Source organism: Xenopus laevis, chromosome 9_10S (assembly GCF_017654675.1).
Source record: "Xenopus laevis strain J_2021 chromosome 9_10S, Xenopus_laevis_v10.1, whole genome shotgun sequence".
NCBI classification, from domain to species: domain Eukaryota; kingdom Metazoa; phylum Chordata; class Amphibia; order Anura; family Pipidae; genus Xenopus; species Xenopus laevis.
In genome coordinates this window covers 93,519,363-93,534,898 of record NC_054388.1, presented here as the reverse complement: position 1 = coordinate 93,534,898, position 15,536 = coordinate 93,519,363, and the positions used below count along the sequence as shown (strand labels likewise).

The window sequence follows — 15,536 nt, the reverse complement described above, 5'->3', positions numbered from 1 at the left end:
GTACAGTTAATGCATAGAATTCACTCTGCACCACAGACTGTATCATAAATATGTTTCTAATGTAGACAGTAAGTTTTTAATTCATCCATATTCAAAATGATTAGATCTTTGTAAAAATGTTTAGGAACCACTAGAATACAGTAACAGATAACACGGCTAGATGTCCAGCGTTATGTTATAAAACCAACACGAACCTAAGCCAAAGTGGGGGGGGGGGGGTACAGAGACAACAGAACAGGGAATGATGGTAACCTAATAACAAAGAATTGCTCATTCAATCAGCCGTAATTAGCCTGCTGAAATCCCAAAGCTGTTTTTAGCCCCATGACCGCAAGCAGTATACTCCTCTTCTTTCGTACCCGGAATCCTTGTGTCGGCTCTGGAGAGAAGAAAGTCAAGACTATGCATTTCGCCGAGTGCTTTTGCACCAGAGCCGACACATGGGTTCCGGAAGTGAAAGAAGAAGAGGAGAAGAGCTAAAATCTGCCTGCAGATTTCAAAAGTCTGATTTGGCCCCATCCGGCCCTAGCCCAACTCATCAGGTAAGATACACAGCGGTAGAATTGGGGTACAACAGAAATGCAATAGGGCTATGACACACGTGGAGATTAGTCACCCTCGATAAATCTACTCTACCACAGGTGATTCATCTACTGAAAATGCTTTCCCACCAGCGATAATGTAAATCGTCAGTGGGAAAATTTACATGTCGCTTTAGTTTTGCAAAGTAGCCCAAAGTTCTCTTGAGATGGGTTAAAGCATGCTGGGAACAGTGATACTGACACTAAAAAAATACCTTTTAAAATATGAATGTACATAAAAAGTTACCTATAGGCCATGATGATCATTTTTTGCTGACAAGCAATTGTTAGTTTCTAAACCTGACAGTTTTGCCAACCTGACTGTCCCATCTCAGCCTGTCCGTTAGAGTATGGCAGCCCCCTCATACAGGAACATGGGGCATCAGACAGGTAATGTAAAAGCTTTGTGCAAATACTTTATGGCAAACGTATAAGTTGCTTTCAAAGGTAATATTATGATAGATGTAAAAAAAAGAGTTTAATTTCTGGTGTCAGTATCTCTTTAAAGGAACGTTGCTTAATAAAACCTTTCCCCAGCTCTCCAGAATCAGTTAACCAATACAATGAATCTGCCAATGAGAACTGCACCTTTATAAATCTGGCTTTATGTTCTTGTGATGTTTTCAGTTGCTGGAACAAAGGTTTATCTAGTGCCAACAACATAGCTGTATGTCCTTAATCCTTATGTTTCAGGAAGCCAAAATGTACACAGTTAGCACTCTATGTAAGAGAGCAGCAAGAGGATTGATGGCACACTGGTGTCTTGTATCTCTAAGCGGTACATTTTTACAGATTGTTAAAACCCCAATAAAGCAAATGTATACACAGACTATACTGCATATGAATTCCAGTGTATCCTATGAGGATGTAGAAAAATGATGGATGAAAGCGAAATTCACATTGAATTGAACTTTACTGCTCCTGGTCCTTAAGTTTTGGTTGTGTTAATTACATAATAATTGGTGGCTTATTGCGGAGGGCTTGAACAGAAAAATGAGAAATAAAACAATGTGGGTGATAATGAAAATCAAGCCTCACAATCTGCTTTATAGCTGCCGAGTTTAACGGGCATATCATTATTTCAGTCTAAATATATACTCCTTAACAATGTTAACATAAATTTGTTATTTGCTTTAAAGTTTCAGAAATATTTCCTGTATCTTTATCTTACCACTGATTTCCTCCTGCCTGCTTCTGCAAAAGTAGTCGCTTCTCTTCTTCAGAGAACTGGAGATCAAGTTCAAATGAATTATTATCAAGGTCGTGGATGTATTGCTCTATGTTGCTGCCAGACCTCTGGGAATGAAAGGGTTCCAGAGGTGCCAGTGAAGGGGAAGACGCTGAGGTTGCTACCTGCATGCATCCAAACTGACTCAGGAGGTCATCATACTAAAATAGAAAAACATCCTATTATAAATCATTATTTTAAAACCTCAGTTTCATGTGCAAAATTAATAGCACAATTAAGAGTAAAATATCTTCAGCCATCAGCTGGAGCCTTTGTTGAGAACAAAAACACTAGTATTTGCATGTTTAAGGATTCATTGTTTAAAGGGGATGTTCACCATAGACCATATTTTACATTTGAATAGCCGCTGTGAGAATAAACATTTTTGCAAATCATCTTTATTATTTTAAATGTTCTGTTTTGAAGCTATAGACCTTATAAACCACAGATCCGCCCTGCTTAAAGCTCTCTCTTCTGTGCTCTCAGCTCTCCGTAGGGGACTACAGATCAGGAACTAGATCAGTGTCAGCTTCCTGTATGGGCAGAATGGACTTCCTGTGTCGGTGAACCTAGCTTTGCTCGAGTTCCACTGAAAGACTAGGCGACACAAGACGGAATGTTTATGTGGTGCGATATCAAACTACACACAGCAGGGAACGGAGAAGCGCATCTCCCTTTAAGACTTGTCTACTTGTAGACACAGATCAGGAGCAAGATTTTTTATATAGGTAGATTGTTTTATATACTGGGGGGATGTTTTTTCTTAATGATGTTTTAAACTACAAATTAAATTATTTATAAGGGGAACTCTGAGTAAGGGACCCTATATTGATATAAAAAGTGTTTTAGGCCGCTAAGTTCTATGTGCAGGAAATCCACATTGTAAAAGATGGGATTGTCCAACAGTTTTTTATCCTTTCCTGATAATTTTAAGAGAAATGCTGTGACATAATTGGTACTATTATAAGTACTAATATTTAAATAAACCTGGGAATTGACTTTTATTATAAATGTGTAGTGTTCTAATATAAAGGAGAGCTAACCTAGTAAATGGCACATTGTATTGTTTGAGTTTGTATATAGTATATATTCTATTAAACTGGTTAGTATCACTGGGGAAGAGCCACAGTTCATCTAGATAACACTGATTAATTGTACATATATAAGTTGGGTAAAACTAGACTCTAGTGTTGTGTGGGTTGCCCTAAAGCCTGTGGTAACCTGTAAATTTATTGCCAGTTGGGCAGATTAGGAAATCTGGCCAATCACTGCGGGTTAGGGTTGGGTGAGAGTCAGACTGCGGAAGCACACACCATCTCTGCTCCCAAAGATTTCCTGTGTTTTAAACAGAACTACAGCACAGTTGTGAACAAAGCAAGAAAGAGTGGATATGGGTTTGGCACAGGTCCTACAATGGCAACATTTTGCAGGTTAAGGTCGGGTAGGGGTTAAGGTTTTCTTGACCCACGCGTTTTTTTCCAAACTCCTTTTTCCTATCTTTCTCACTGCCTGGAAGAGTTAATACTCTATCTTCCAAAAAGGGCAAAGGGAGCACTAATGCCCCTTGTAAAATCACTGTACCCCAACAGTCCAGTCCAACACTGAGTGAAAAATTGCATCTCACTCTGATGCTAAAAACTTCTCTCCCTGGGTAGCCAACCCACTGTCTGTGTCAGTGTACAGTAAGCCTAAAAGAAAGTGCAGACAAGCCTCTTCTTTCGGATATTTCTGATAATGAAGTTGAGAGGCGTGTGCAGTGGTGCTTCATGCCTGCAATTCCTTATTAAGAGAATGGGAGGGGCGAGAGAAACTTTGCAACAGTGATGCGATGGTTCAGCAATAATTATCTTCAAATCTGATTATTTAAAAAAAATGAAGCCCAATTAAGAAAACCGTCCTAGTGACAGGGGCTGTTAATATTAAGACACTTGTCCAAAGGTCTTTATTCATACTGACCCATTCCTTTTAAAGGTAGAAATTAGGTCAGTATCACTGAAGCGTTGGTTCCCTTTTAAAAATCCTTTCTTGCTTTACCCCAAGCACAATAACATTTTGAAAATGTTACTAGATGTAGCGCTACAAAAAGCTTACATTCCCATAGCAATCCTCATCATCTTCAGACATTGCCGGTAAATATGCTGTAAGTTTTGGTGGAGTTTGCAGGTGCACATCTTGCCATGTAACGGTCTCAAAAAATGGATGTGCTTTAAGCGGTCCATAGCCTCCCAAATCTTCGCAGCCTAATCGCTTCGTAGGATCTAGAATCTAACGGCAGAAAAACCAGGTGATGGTAACTTATGAGACAAAGCATCAGTTAGTGATACATATGCAAAATATTTCACTTGGCATATTCGTTTTGCACTTCAATGGAGAATAAATCCCAGATAATAGAGAAATATTACATACTAACGGTGTAGATGGGCAGGTTACAGTGTAGCGTTTAATGGATATGCTGTAGCACTCAATAGGCCAGCAATTTCTAGGATGTATTTAGAACACAATACATTAATGGTAAATAACTTATTTATTCAACTGGAAGAGCTTGGGCAAGATTTGTAATATGGGCAAATCCTACATTTTTGGATTTGAATAATAATCAAGATCAATAAATTTGAATAATAAATCAAGATCAATAAATCATACTGACTCATTTCCAACACAAGCAAGTGAGCAATTACTTTTAAGTCATCAGTTCAACACTTACCAAAAGTTTTTCTACTAAGTCTTTAGCCTTTGGAAAGAATTTCTCAGGGAAATTGTATTCCAGCTTTATTATCTTCTGAAATATAAGATATTCATTCCTACAAGAAAAACAAAAATCATAAAAAAAAACAAATTTTCTTGTCTGTTGTCTACTCTGCATGAATGCGCTCTCTATAATAACATACAAAGAGTAATGGGCACTATTTACAAACTCTCACTAAAAAACACCACAGTGCTCAGCAACCATTAGTAGTAAATATCGATTAGATTAAGTACATAACCTCATCTGCAATGTTTCAGAGTACTAAGGCTATGACCCGTTAACAAGCCAGGAAGGCAAAATAATATAAGGAACACGTGGCATTCAAATTAAAGGGGGTTATTTATCAAAATCCGATTTTTCCCCCCCAGATTTTTTAAAGGAGAAGCAAAGGCTTGCAGCACTTGGGGTGCCAAATGTTAGGCACCCCCAACTGACTGTAGTTACTTACCTGAAACCCCGGGCCGGTGCTCCTATCAGCAGAAACCTGCACCGGCCCGGGGTTTTACCAGTGAGCACCACGGAGCAATCCTCTTCTATCTTCCTCTTTCTTCGCTCAGCTGCGCAATGCGTAGTAGAACGAAAACCCGAACTTTAACTAAAAAGTCAGCTATTTCGTTCAACTGCGCATGTGTTTGCCCCAGGAAATTATACTGAAAAATTCTAGTTTTTTTTCTTCCACTTAAAATTCAGATTTTATATAAAAAAAAAAACTTGAATTTCATTACTGATATTTTGGCAACAACCAAATATGGCAAAATATATATATATATATATATATACAGTGGTGTGAAAAACTATTTGCCCCCTTCCTGATTTCTTATTCTTTTGCATGTTTGTCACACAAAATGTTTCTGATCATCAAACACATTTAACTATTAGTCAAAAATGAGGGTTTTTATTATTTAGGGAGAAAAGAAATCCAAACCGGTGTGAAAAAGTAATTGCCCCCTGAACCTAATAACTGGTTGGGCCACCCTTAGCAGCAATAACTGCAATCAAGCGTTTGCGATAACTTGCAACGAGTCTTTTACAGCACTCTGGAGGAATTTTGGCCCACTCATCTTTGCAGAATTGTTGTAATTCAGCTTTATTTAAGGGTTTTCTAGCATGAACCGCCTTTTTAAGGTCATGCCACAACATCTCAATAGGATTCAGGTCAGGACTTTGACTAGGCCACTCCAAAGTCTTCATTTTGTTTTTCTTCAGCCATTCAGAGGTGGATTTGCTGGTGTGTTTTGGGTCATTGTCCTGCTGCAGCACCCAAGATCGCTTCAGCTTGAGTTGACGAACAGATGGCCGGACATTCTCCTTCAGGATTTTTTGGTAGACAGTAAAATTCATGGTTCCATCTATCACAGCAAGTCTTCTAGGTCCTGAAGCAGCAAACCAACCCCAGACCATCACACTAACACCACCATATTTTACTGTTGGTATGATGTTCTTTTTCTGAAATGCTGTGTTACTTTTACGCCAGATGTAATGGGACGCGCACCTTCCAAAAAGTTCAACTTTTGTCTCGTCGGTCCACAAGGTATTTTCCCAAAAGTCTTGGCAATCATTGAGATGTTTTTTAGCAAAATTGAGACAAGCCTTAATGTTCTTTTTGCTTAAAAGTGGTTTGCGCCTTGGAAATCTGCCATGCAGGCCGTTTTTGCCCAGTCTCTTTCTTATGGTGGAGTCGTGAACACTGACCTTAATTGAGGCAAGTGAGGCCTGCAGTTCTTTAGATGTTGTCCTGGAGTCTTTTGTGGCCTCTCGGATGAGTTGTCTCTGCGCTCTTGGGGTAATTCCGGTCGGCCGGCCACTCCTGGGAAGGTTCACCACTGTTCCATGTTTTTGCCATTTGTGGATAATGGCTCTCACTGTGGTTCGCTGGAGTCGCAAAGCTTTAGAAATGGCTTTATAACCTTTGAAATTGAACTCAGGTGTGATAAACCACAGTTAAGTTATTTTTTAACAAGGGGGGCAATCACTTTTTCACACAGGCCCATGTAGATTTGGAGTTTTTTTTCTCCCTTAACGTAAACCTTCATTTAAAAACTGCATTTTGTGTTCAGTTATGTTATCTTTGACTAATAGTTAACGGTTTTTGATGAGCAGAAACATTTAAGTGTGACAAACATGCAAAAGAATAAGAAATCAGGAAGGGGCAAATAGTTTTTCACACCACTGTATATTTATAACTGGAAGTTCAGTACTTATGCACCTTTTTTAAATAAGCCTAACTGAATGAGCTCATGTCACAGAGGGGTTATATATATTACCTTTAAATCACTTACAGCATTTACATGTATTTCAAAGCAGTTTGTCCATCAGCACACAAAAGAATGCTGCGTGTCATTAGTTTAAGAGACTTTATCCATGCTATCACTGAAAGTAGCACACATGGCCCAGTTAAAGCCATAGTATGAAAGGTCTAATATAAAAATGAAATCTCAGTCAATGCAGGTAATGTATACGGTCTCTTGTGAACTTACCCAGCTCTGAATGGTGGCAATCCTGCTACCAGCTGATAAACGATACACCCTAGTGCCCACAGGTCTGAACTAGATTACAAAACAAGAATAGTTACAAATACAAAACATTGGAGAAAGTTTAGCTACATATTATTGTGTATTTTAATGTTTGCTAAAACAAATTTACTATATAGTAAAAGTATAATAAAAAAAACAAAAAGGCAATAAAGAATATTGCACGGTGCTGGTTTTGCTTTGGGTTAAAATATTAGAATATTATATTCAAAAAGTAACCCTTTATTGGAGCTTCCCATCCCTGTTACAAACCAGAGGTGGGCATGTCCCTGCCAGAAGCAAAGTAGGGGGGGGATAGTCAATCACAGCACTCACACAAGCAAAGACAGGCTTCATTTCCCTAACAGGTCAGCCTAGCTGCTGGTTGATTCCCATCCGATAATGCAGTGTGCTGAATGCCACTGGATTCTCTGCACAGCCTGGGAAAGGAGGCGGCAGTAGTGAAAGAGATGGGCGGGACTAGTAGGGTTTTTGCAAAATTTTTCAATTAATCAACCCGAAACACTACTAGTTTTTCCACACAATCTGTCTTGGCCCGTGTATGGCCACCTTTATTCAGGCAAGTCAGGCAATGGAGACTATGCTGGCAAAGCTTTTGGAAAAGGGTGAGGGGCATGTGCGCTAAATTTTCATGGGGGTGATTTAGTTGCCCTTTAAGTTATGTCAGCATGGACATTACCCCATATAATTGACCAATACTATACAGCGTAGCAATAAAAGGATATGCCCAAATATCAGTTGCCAGTGGCACAATGCACCAGTTAGATTATACAAGGTGCCTAGACCAATACTGGCAGGACAGCCTGACAAAGCTTCAGAATGCCTAATGACCTTATAATAATAATATATTATTGCTTGTAAAAGAGCTACAATAGCATTGTTCCATTTCATGGCTTACCTTTTACACGCCGATTTTTCAGTCAGTAACTCAGGTGATACATACTGTGCTGTTCCTACAAATGAATTTGCTCGTGCTAGTTCCATAAAAAAAAAAAAAAAAAAAAAAAAGTAAAAGATCAAACTTCTCCTTTAAAGGAATTGTTCAGTGTAAAATTAAAGAAAATCTACTAAATATAGTTAGATAGGCAAAAATTTAATATATAAAGGCTGGAGTGACTGGATGTGTAACATAATAGCCAGGACACTACTTTGCAGCTCTCTTGGTTTCCACTAATTGGTTACCAGGCAGTAACCAATCAGTGACTTGAGGGGGGGGGGCAAATGGGTCATAACTGTTTGCATTTCAAGGATCAATTGCAAACTCACAGAACAGTTATGTCCAATGTGACCCTCCCCCCCTTTCAAGTCACCGACTAACTCAGAGAGCTGAAAAGCAGGAAGTAGTGTTCTGGCTATTATGTTACACATCCAGTCACTCCAGCCTTTATACATTACATTTTTAGCTAACTAACTATATTAGAAACATTGTTTATTTTGCACAGCCTATTTATTAACCTAGTTTTTATTTTTACACTGAACAATTCCTTTAATGTGCAAGTTAGTTATGTAACTGTAAATACAAGCAGAAATTTACCTTGTTTAATGTCAGACGATAACACCTTTGCGGTGCCAAAGTCTGTTATTTGAATGTGCATGTCCTCGCTAAGTAGAATGTTTTCTGGCTTAAGGTCCCTTAAAAAAAACAAACATATTTATTGCTATTACTTTTAATGAAAACAGTAGTTTGCATTACAGGACGAAAATATTATGTTCAAAGGGTTCTAAAGCAGAAACATCTTGCCCCCCCCACCGTATTCCCATAACATTTGTTTTTAACATTTACAAACTTATATTTTCTATCTTTTAGCATTTGAATCCAACAATCCTAATACAATGCCAGCTATTGCCCAAACTCTTGCTTACAGTTATGACACAACCGCACATTTGTATTAACAAGGAAACTTGAAATCAATTAAAGGAATTGTTCAGTGTAAAAATAAAAACTGGGTAAATAGATAGGCTGTGCAAAATAAAAAATGTTTCTAATATAGTTAGTTAGCCAAAATGTAATGTATAAAGGCTGGAGTGATTTGATGTATAACAAGTCAGTCAGATCACTACTTCCTGCTTTTTCAGCTCTCTTGGATTACACTGACTGGTTACCCTGGTTACCAGGCAGTAACCAATCAGAGACTTGAGGGGGGGGCCACATGGGTCATATCTGTTGCTTTTGAATCTGAGCTGAATGCTGAGGATCAATTACAAACTCACTGAACAGAAATGTCCCATGTGGCCCCCCTTCAAGTCGCTGACTAACTCAGAGTTATAGAGCTGAAAAGTAGGAAGTTGGATTCTGGCTGTTTTATTAGACATCTCTTCACTCCAGCCTTTATACATTACATTTTTGGCTGACTTACTATATTAAAAACATTTTTTATTTTGCACAGCCTATTTACCTGGTTTTTATTTTCACACTGAACTATTCCTTTAATACCTCAATTAGAGTGGTCCATTAAGCAGGAACAATTGGATTACTTTATGATTATATTCTATACTTATTCTACTATTATCAGAAGCAACCCACAATCTAGGCATATCACTCCTCGCATGTATACTAGGGTTAAGTACCAATAAGTCTCACATACTAACCATAAAAGGAAAATAGGAGACACAGTGGCCCATAAAGTTATTTTTTAAAGGGGTGGTTCACCTTTCAATTAACTTTTACCATGTTATAAAATGGCCAATTCTAAGCAACTTTTCAATTGTTCTTTATTATTTATTTTTAAAGCACTGCGTATCTTGCCTTTTTTTTGTTAGACTTTTCCAAACATCTAAAAAGCAAAGGCTCTGTAAGGCTACAGATGTATTGTTATTGCTACAGTTTATTACTCATCTTTATATTCAGGCCCCCTCTCCTATTCATATTCCAGTCTCTTATTCTAATCAGTGCATGGTTGCTAGGGTAATTAGGACCCTAGCATCCAGATTGCTGAAATTGCAAACTGGAGAGCTGCTAAAAAAATAAAAGCTAAATAACTCAAAAATCATAAATGATAAAAAATGAAAGCCAATTTAAAATTGTCTCAGAATAACACTCTATATCATACTAAAACTTGTTTTAAAAGTGAACAACCTCTTTAAGAGCTCATTTAATTTCACTAATTTTAAGGTTTTTTATACTTTGAAGTTGACCTTTTTAATGAAACCAGTCATTTCTGATCAAATGAATTGTCTGGAATAAAGAGATTGTGTTTAAAGTAGGGATGCACCGAATCCACTGTTATGGATTCGGCCGAACCCCTGAATCCTTTGCGAAAGACTTGGCTGAAAACTGAATCCGAATCCCATATGCAAATTAGGGATGGGAAGGGGAATTTTTTTTAACTTCCTTGTATTGTGACAAAAGATGTCCCTCCCCACCCCTAATTTGCATTTGCAAATTAGGATTTGGATTCGGTTCGGCCGGGCAAGGGGATTCGGCTGAATCTGAATCCTGATGAAAAAGGCCGAATCCTGGCTGAATCCCGAACCGAATCCTGAATTCGGTGCATCCCTAGTTTAAAGGTACACAACAAACATGTATTTTAGCCTTATGTTCTTTAGCTATAACCCCTATTTCCCCTTGAGAGTGATACATTCTATGGAATTATGAAATACTATCATTATGACAGACTGATTTCTCACTTTAAAAGGGACAACGTTCCCCTAATTTTCCTGCAGAACTTTGCTTAGTAAAGTGGAATAACTAGTGCTGTTGGCACGGATTTATGAAATCTCCCATTAAGGGTTTTTAGAAAACCTAGGAAATTCTCCTTGCTATATAAATATGATAAGGACCTCATTGCCAGCCTGCAAGTAAAGCAGTAGCTGGTTAATCAAGGCTAAAGCTGCAACATGAGATAGTTACACTTTTAAAGAAACTAAATTATTTCAGTTTCCCAATTCCACATTAGCCGTTTACCTGTGAATAATTCCTTTCTCGTGCAGATATTCTAAAGCGCATACAATTTCAGCAGTATAAAATCTTGTGCAGGTTTCATCAAATGAGCCAATCTTTCGTATGTACTTTAGTAGTTCTCCGTTCTTAGCGTAACTAAGACCAAAATCTGTTAGATTGGTTAAGGAAGGACAGATATAGCCAAAGGATATTCCATGTCTGATCCATTTCACTTTACATTTTTCTATGATTCTGCGTTTCTTTGTAAATCTTGATGTTTAAGGTTATGCTTTCAATTACTTTTTCTTGGGAATTCATACTGGTGTTAATTGTGACGTGTATATTCTTGCTTTTGCTTTTAAACTAAATTAATTTCACTTCTATAAGCTCAGTCATAAGGGGTGAGGCGTACTGCAACAATATGGCATTAACAGTACCCAGCCCAATTGTCGCAGCCACTGTATCTCTCTGGACTTCCCATTCTCAATTCTGCAGTGCCACACATGATAGGCCACTGTAAGTGTACAGCCACTGTAAGTGTACAGCCACTGTAAGTGTACAGCCACTGTAAGTGCTGGGTGCCTGCCTTTTTGTTTTCTTTTTGCAGGCTGTGAGAGCTTGCGTGTAGGCACATGGAGTGGAGGTCAGCCCAAATATACAAAAGCAGGCATTTTTGGGCTGTTCTCTGCACACAATTAGAGCTGCGGAAGGGACTGGATCCGCTTATATCATCATGCAAAAAAAAAAACAAACCGACCAAAAAAATAGATAAAAAATTCAGGCTGAGAGCATGAAGAACTATATGGGGGGGTTTGAATTACTTAGACAGGGCTTTATACTTTTTGAAATTATACTTTTTGAAATTGGCCTTAGGTGTGCATCCACAAACCCCCCCATATTGAAGCATGAAGAACTAACCACAGAACAGGGGGCCAGCTTAGCAAGTCTCATACAGATATACGGAGGCATGTAAATGGGCTATTATCGCTTTAGACAAGTAAAAGAGACTGGATTTAAGCTAATATTAGGTTGTCTTCACAAGTAAATGTCCCCAGAACTGCCCATGCCTCTCCCACTAAGTATATTGGAACCAGCATAGACATGAGCCTTAAGGGCCAGGTCACACAGGCAGATTCGGGGAGGTTAGTCGCCCGGCGACAAATCTCCTCTTCTTCAGGACAACTAATATCCCCGAATTGCCTCGCCTGCGGCTAAAATGTAAATTGCTGTGGGGTTGGCACTCGGATTGATTCGTTTTCCAAAGTCGCCCGAACTGAAACTTTGGGTGACTTCGGAAAATGAATCAATCCGAGCGCCATCCCGCCGGCTATTTACATTTTAGCCGCAGGGGAGGCAGTTCGGGGAGAATAGTCGCCCTGAAGAGGAGATTTGTTATGGGCGACTAATCTCCCCGAATCTGCCTGTGTGGCCTAACCCTTAATGTCTTCTAAATAAGGTAACACGCACACTGGGAAACACCTTTTGCCAATGGCAATAATAAAGAAAACAAAACAACCCCAATACCTTCTGTCTGAGAACCTGGTAATATATGTACTTAGCTCCACATCAATGCAAGATTAACCCCAATTGCCTCGGGGTTTTTTTTTTTTTCTGAGCAAAGGATACAGAGCTTTTCAGCATCTTGAAACGTGAAATAAAGTTTAACGAAGAATGGGTGGTCCAAACGGGACATAACATCTCTTTCCCTGGTCACATAAAGTACCTTGTTCTCCTTTACAATATGTCGCTTCTGTAAAATTTTAACTAGAATATAAGAAAGAGAGTTCAAATGGTTTTGTGATGATGTCAGATATACTTTAAATCTATACTATAACCGTCCTATAAAATCCATAGGAAGGCGTCAGTAATAATGGGGTGGTTTAGGCACCAACTTTTTTCTGTTTAAAAATTAATCCAAGCCTCCCCCCCGCTATAAGTTTTATTTGGTGCTTGCCAGTTGGCGAACGTTATAAATTCCAAGATGTATTTGTATATATTCCCAATATACAACATGTTTAGGATTGTGTGTGTGTGTGTGTACCCCCACTTTATGTTTTTCAGGAGACCAGAAAAAAATGGTGTAGATTTCAGGAAAATGTAAAATCAGGGAAACGTATTGTGCATAATATATAGGTGGGATCACAAAACAACAATGCAAAAATGAGGGAAAATTTAAAATGAGGGGATGTAAAATTGAGGTTCCACTGTAAAGTAATATACAGTATTTTTAAAGAGTACGAATTACCAAATACACTGCTGGCCAGTATTATTGGCTGGAAGTAGGGTAAAAATTACTTACTGGCATATTCTCTTCCTGTTGTTATCTCTTTGGCTAAGACAACCTGAAATAATTAGAAAATGAAGCAAAAAAAATAAATAAAACAAAATACAACATTAGACAAATCTAAGCATCTAAAAACAGTAATGCAGAAATGTAATATACTAGACAACAAAAGTAATACAGCTCACTAGTTGAAACAACTAAATATATACAAATAACTGCAGTGCAAAATTAACTAATTTAATGGCAGTTACAGAAATATCCATGATCCTATTGCAGAAGTGTTCAGCTTAGAAATACAGCCACTAAGTGTAAAGCGAGTAACAAAGGGTAAAATGACTTGCAATTGCTCTATGGAAGCATCATTTCTTGTGTGGGGTTCTCTTTAACAAGCATTTTGCGTGATGACACCCTGGTGCAATTAACCTATATGGAAAAATAATTTGCCTCACCAATAACCCAATCTGTATGGTGACATTGGCCAACCTAGAACAAAACACACTCCTGCTGGTTGATCAAGTCAGATCATGTTAAATGAGAATTCAACCCGTAATAAAAAAATCCTACCCTGGGTAGACCCCCCCTCCCTCCTAGCCTACATGCCCGCCCAGGCAAATGCCCCTTATTTTTTACTAGAAATCTAAATGGCTGGCGGGATGGCACTCGGATCGCTTAGTTTTCCGAATTTGCCTCACGAGGAAACTTTGGGCGACTTCGGAAAACGAAGCGATCCTAATGCCATCCGGCCGGCCTTTTAGATTCTAGACGACGGGGAGGCAGTTTGGGGAGATTAGTCACCCGAATAAAAAACGATTTGTCGCTGAGCAACTAATCTCCACCAGTAGCTTCGTGTGCCCTGACCCTAAAACAGAAGACTTGCAGAAGCAAGGGAATTGTTATTTTTGTGTTGCTCCTAAACTTGATTGAAAAAGGAAAAAGACTGAAATTTGATAGTGGGTAGTTTTACAATTTCAGATAAAGACAAATAAACATATCAAATATAGAACACGCACAACTGTTACAGGTAGGGATACACCAAATCCATGATTTTGGATTTGGCCAAACCTTCTAATCCTTCGCGAAAGATTTGGCCGAATACCGATTCTTAATTTGCATGCAAATAAGGGGTGGGAATGGGAAACATTTTCTACTTCCTTGTTTTGTGACAAAAAGTCACACCCCTGATTTGCATATGCAGATTCGGTTCAGCCGGGCAGAAGGATTCGGCCGAATCTTGGCCAAATACCGACCTGAATCCTGGATTTGGTGCATCGCTAGTTACATGTACACAATAGTACAGGAATGGAAGGTACTATGCACTTACTGTTGAAAAAGACCCTTCACCCAGAATTTTTCCAAACTTGAAATCCTGGGGTCGTTTTTTTCGGGGCTGTTGAGAGTGCGGTTCTTGCTGTCCTGGGTGCGGCAATGGGTTTGTTCTGGACTCTACAGCCTTCACATCCATGTTGGTACTTGGTCCACTGCCAAGGACAGGTGAAGAGCTGGAGTCTGAAGGAGCGTCTCACAACTGAAGACAATGGGCAGGAACATAGGACCACACTTGACTGAATAGGAATAGCATCATACTGAAAGAAAACAGCGGGCACTCGATAGTTAAAATGTTGCTGCAACTCTAATACAACATTTACTCTATATACCACTTAAAAAGGTACCACTGTCATAATAAATATAATTTAATAGAGTTTAAAAAAAAAAGTTTTTTTTCCAAAGACGTTATTGTTGGCACTAGAGCAGCATATTTACTAGCAGTCACGTGACTACTCATCCAGGAAAAGCAGCCACCAAGGTAAATGAGCTGGCATGCACGCTCTACACGCCCACGCATTTCAAATTGTGTCTTTCAAGATTTCATAAAAAGCTGGTGTGGGAAGTGTATACGATACCCGCAAGACAAGATGTATACATATATATGGTGTGAAGCAGCACAGAGCTTGTCCTGTCAAGGCAGAAAGGGGACACGTCAAAATCTTTGACTGCTTAGGAGACCTAAAGCTAAACAAAGAATTAGCCTAGACATGCTTCACCTTATGTTTTGGGTTTCTGTACCAGCCCAAGGCCAACACAGACATTTAGTAGGGAAGAATTTTGCCCCCAGTAACATCTCATCTCCTTTCCTGATGATTCAAAGCTCATTATCTGTGTTACTATCAGTTACCTGAGCTAAGCTGTTGCACATTATACACTGTGTGAAATGATAGAACTCATAGTACAGGTATGGGCCCCGTTATCCAGAATGCTCAGGACCAGAGGTTTTTTTGGATAATGGAT

General features: G+C 38.8%; 1 protein-coding gene across 1 annotated transcript in view; it reads right to left on the bottom strand.

Annotated features, from left to right (window-relative positions):
* The window catches only part of pdpk1.S (3-phosphoinositide dependent protein kinase 1 S homeolog), a 39,743-nt gene that overhangs the window by 5,131 nt on the left and 19,076 nt on the right, over positions 1-15,536 (bottom strand). Inside the window, exons 2-11 of the mRNA XM_018239141.2 lie at positions 14,572-14,833; positions 13,266-13,308; positions 12,593-12,730; positions 10,991-11,135; positions 8,621-8,718; positions 7,985-8,060; positions 7,033-7,101; positions 4,514-4,610; positions 3,901-4,074; positions 1,753-1,970 (exon numbers count right to left, since the gene is read on the bottom strand). Of these exons, the coding sequence (XP_018094630.1) occupies positions 1,753-1,970; positions 3,901-4,074; positions 4,514-4,610; positions 7,033-7,101; positions 7,985-8,060; positions 8,621-8,718; positions 10,991-11,135; positions 12,593-12,730; positions 13,266-13,308; positions 14,572-14,712 (1,199 nt within the window). The 5' untranslated portion in view covers positions 14,713-14,833. The remainder of the gene's footprint in view (positions 1-1,752; positions 1,971-3,900; positions 4,075-4,513; positions 4,611-7,032; positions 7,102-7,984; positions 8,061-8,620; positions 8,719-10,990; positions 11,136-12,592; positions 12,731-13,265; positions 13,309-14,571; positions 14,834-15,536) is intronic.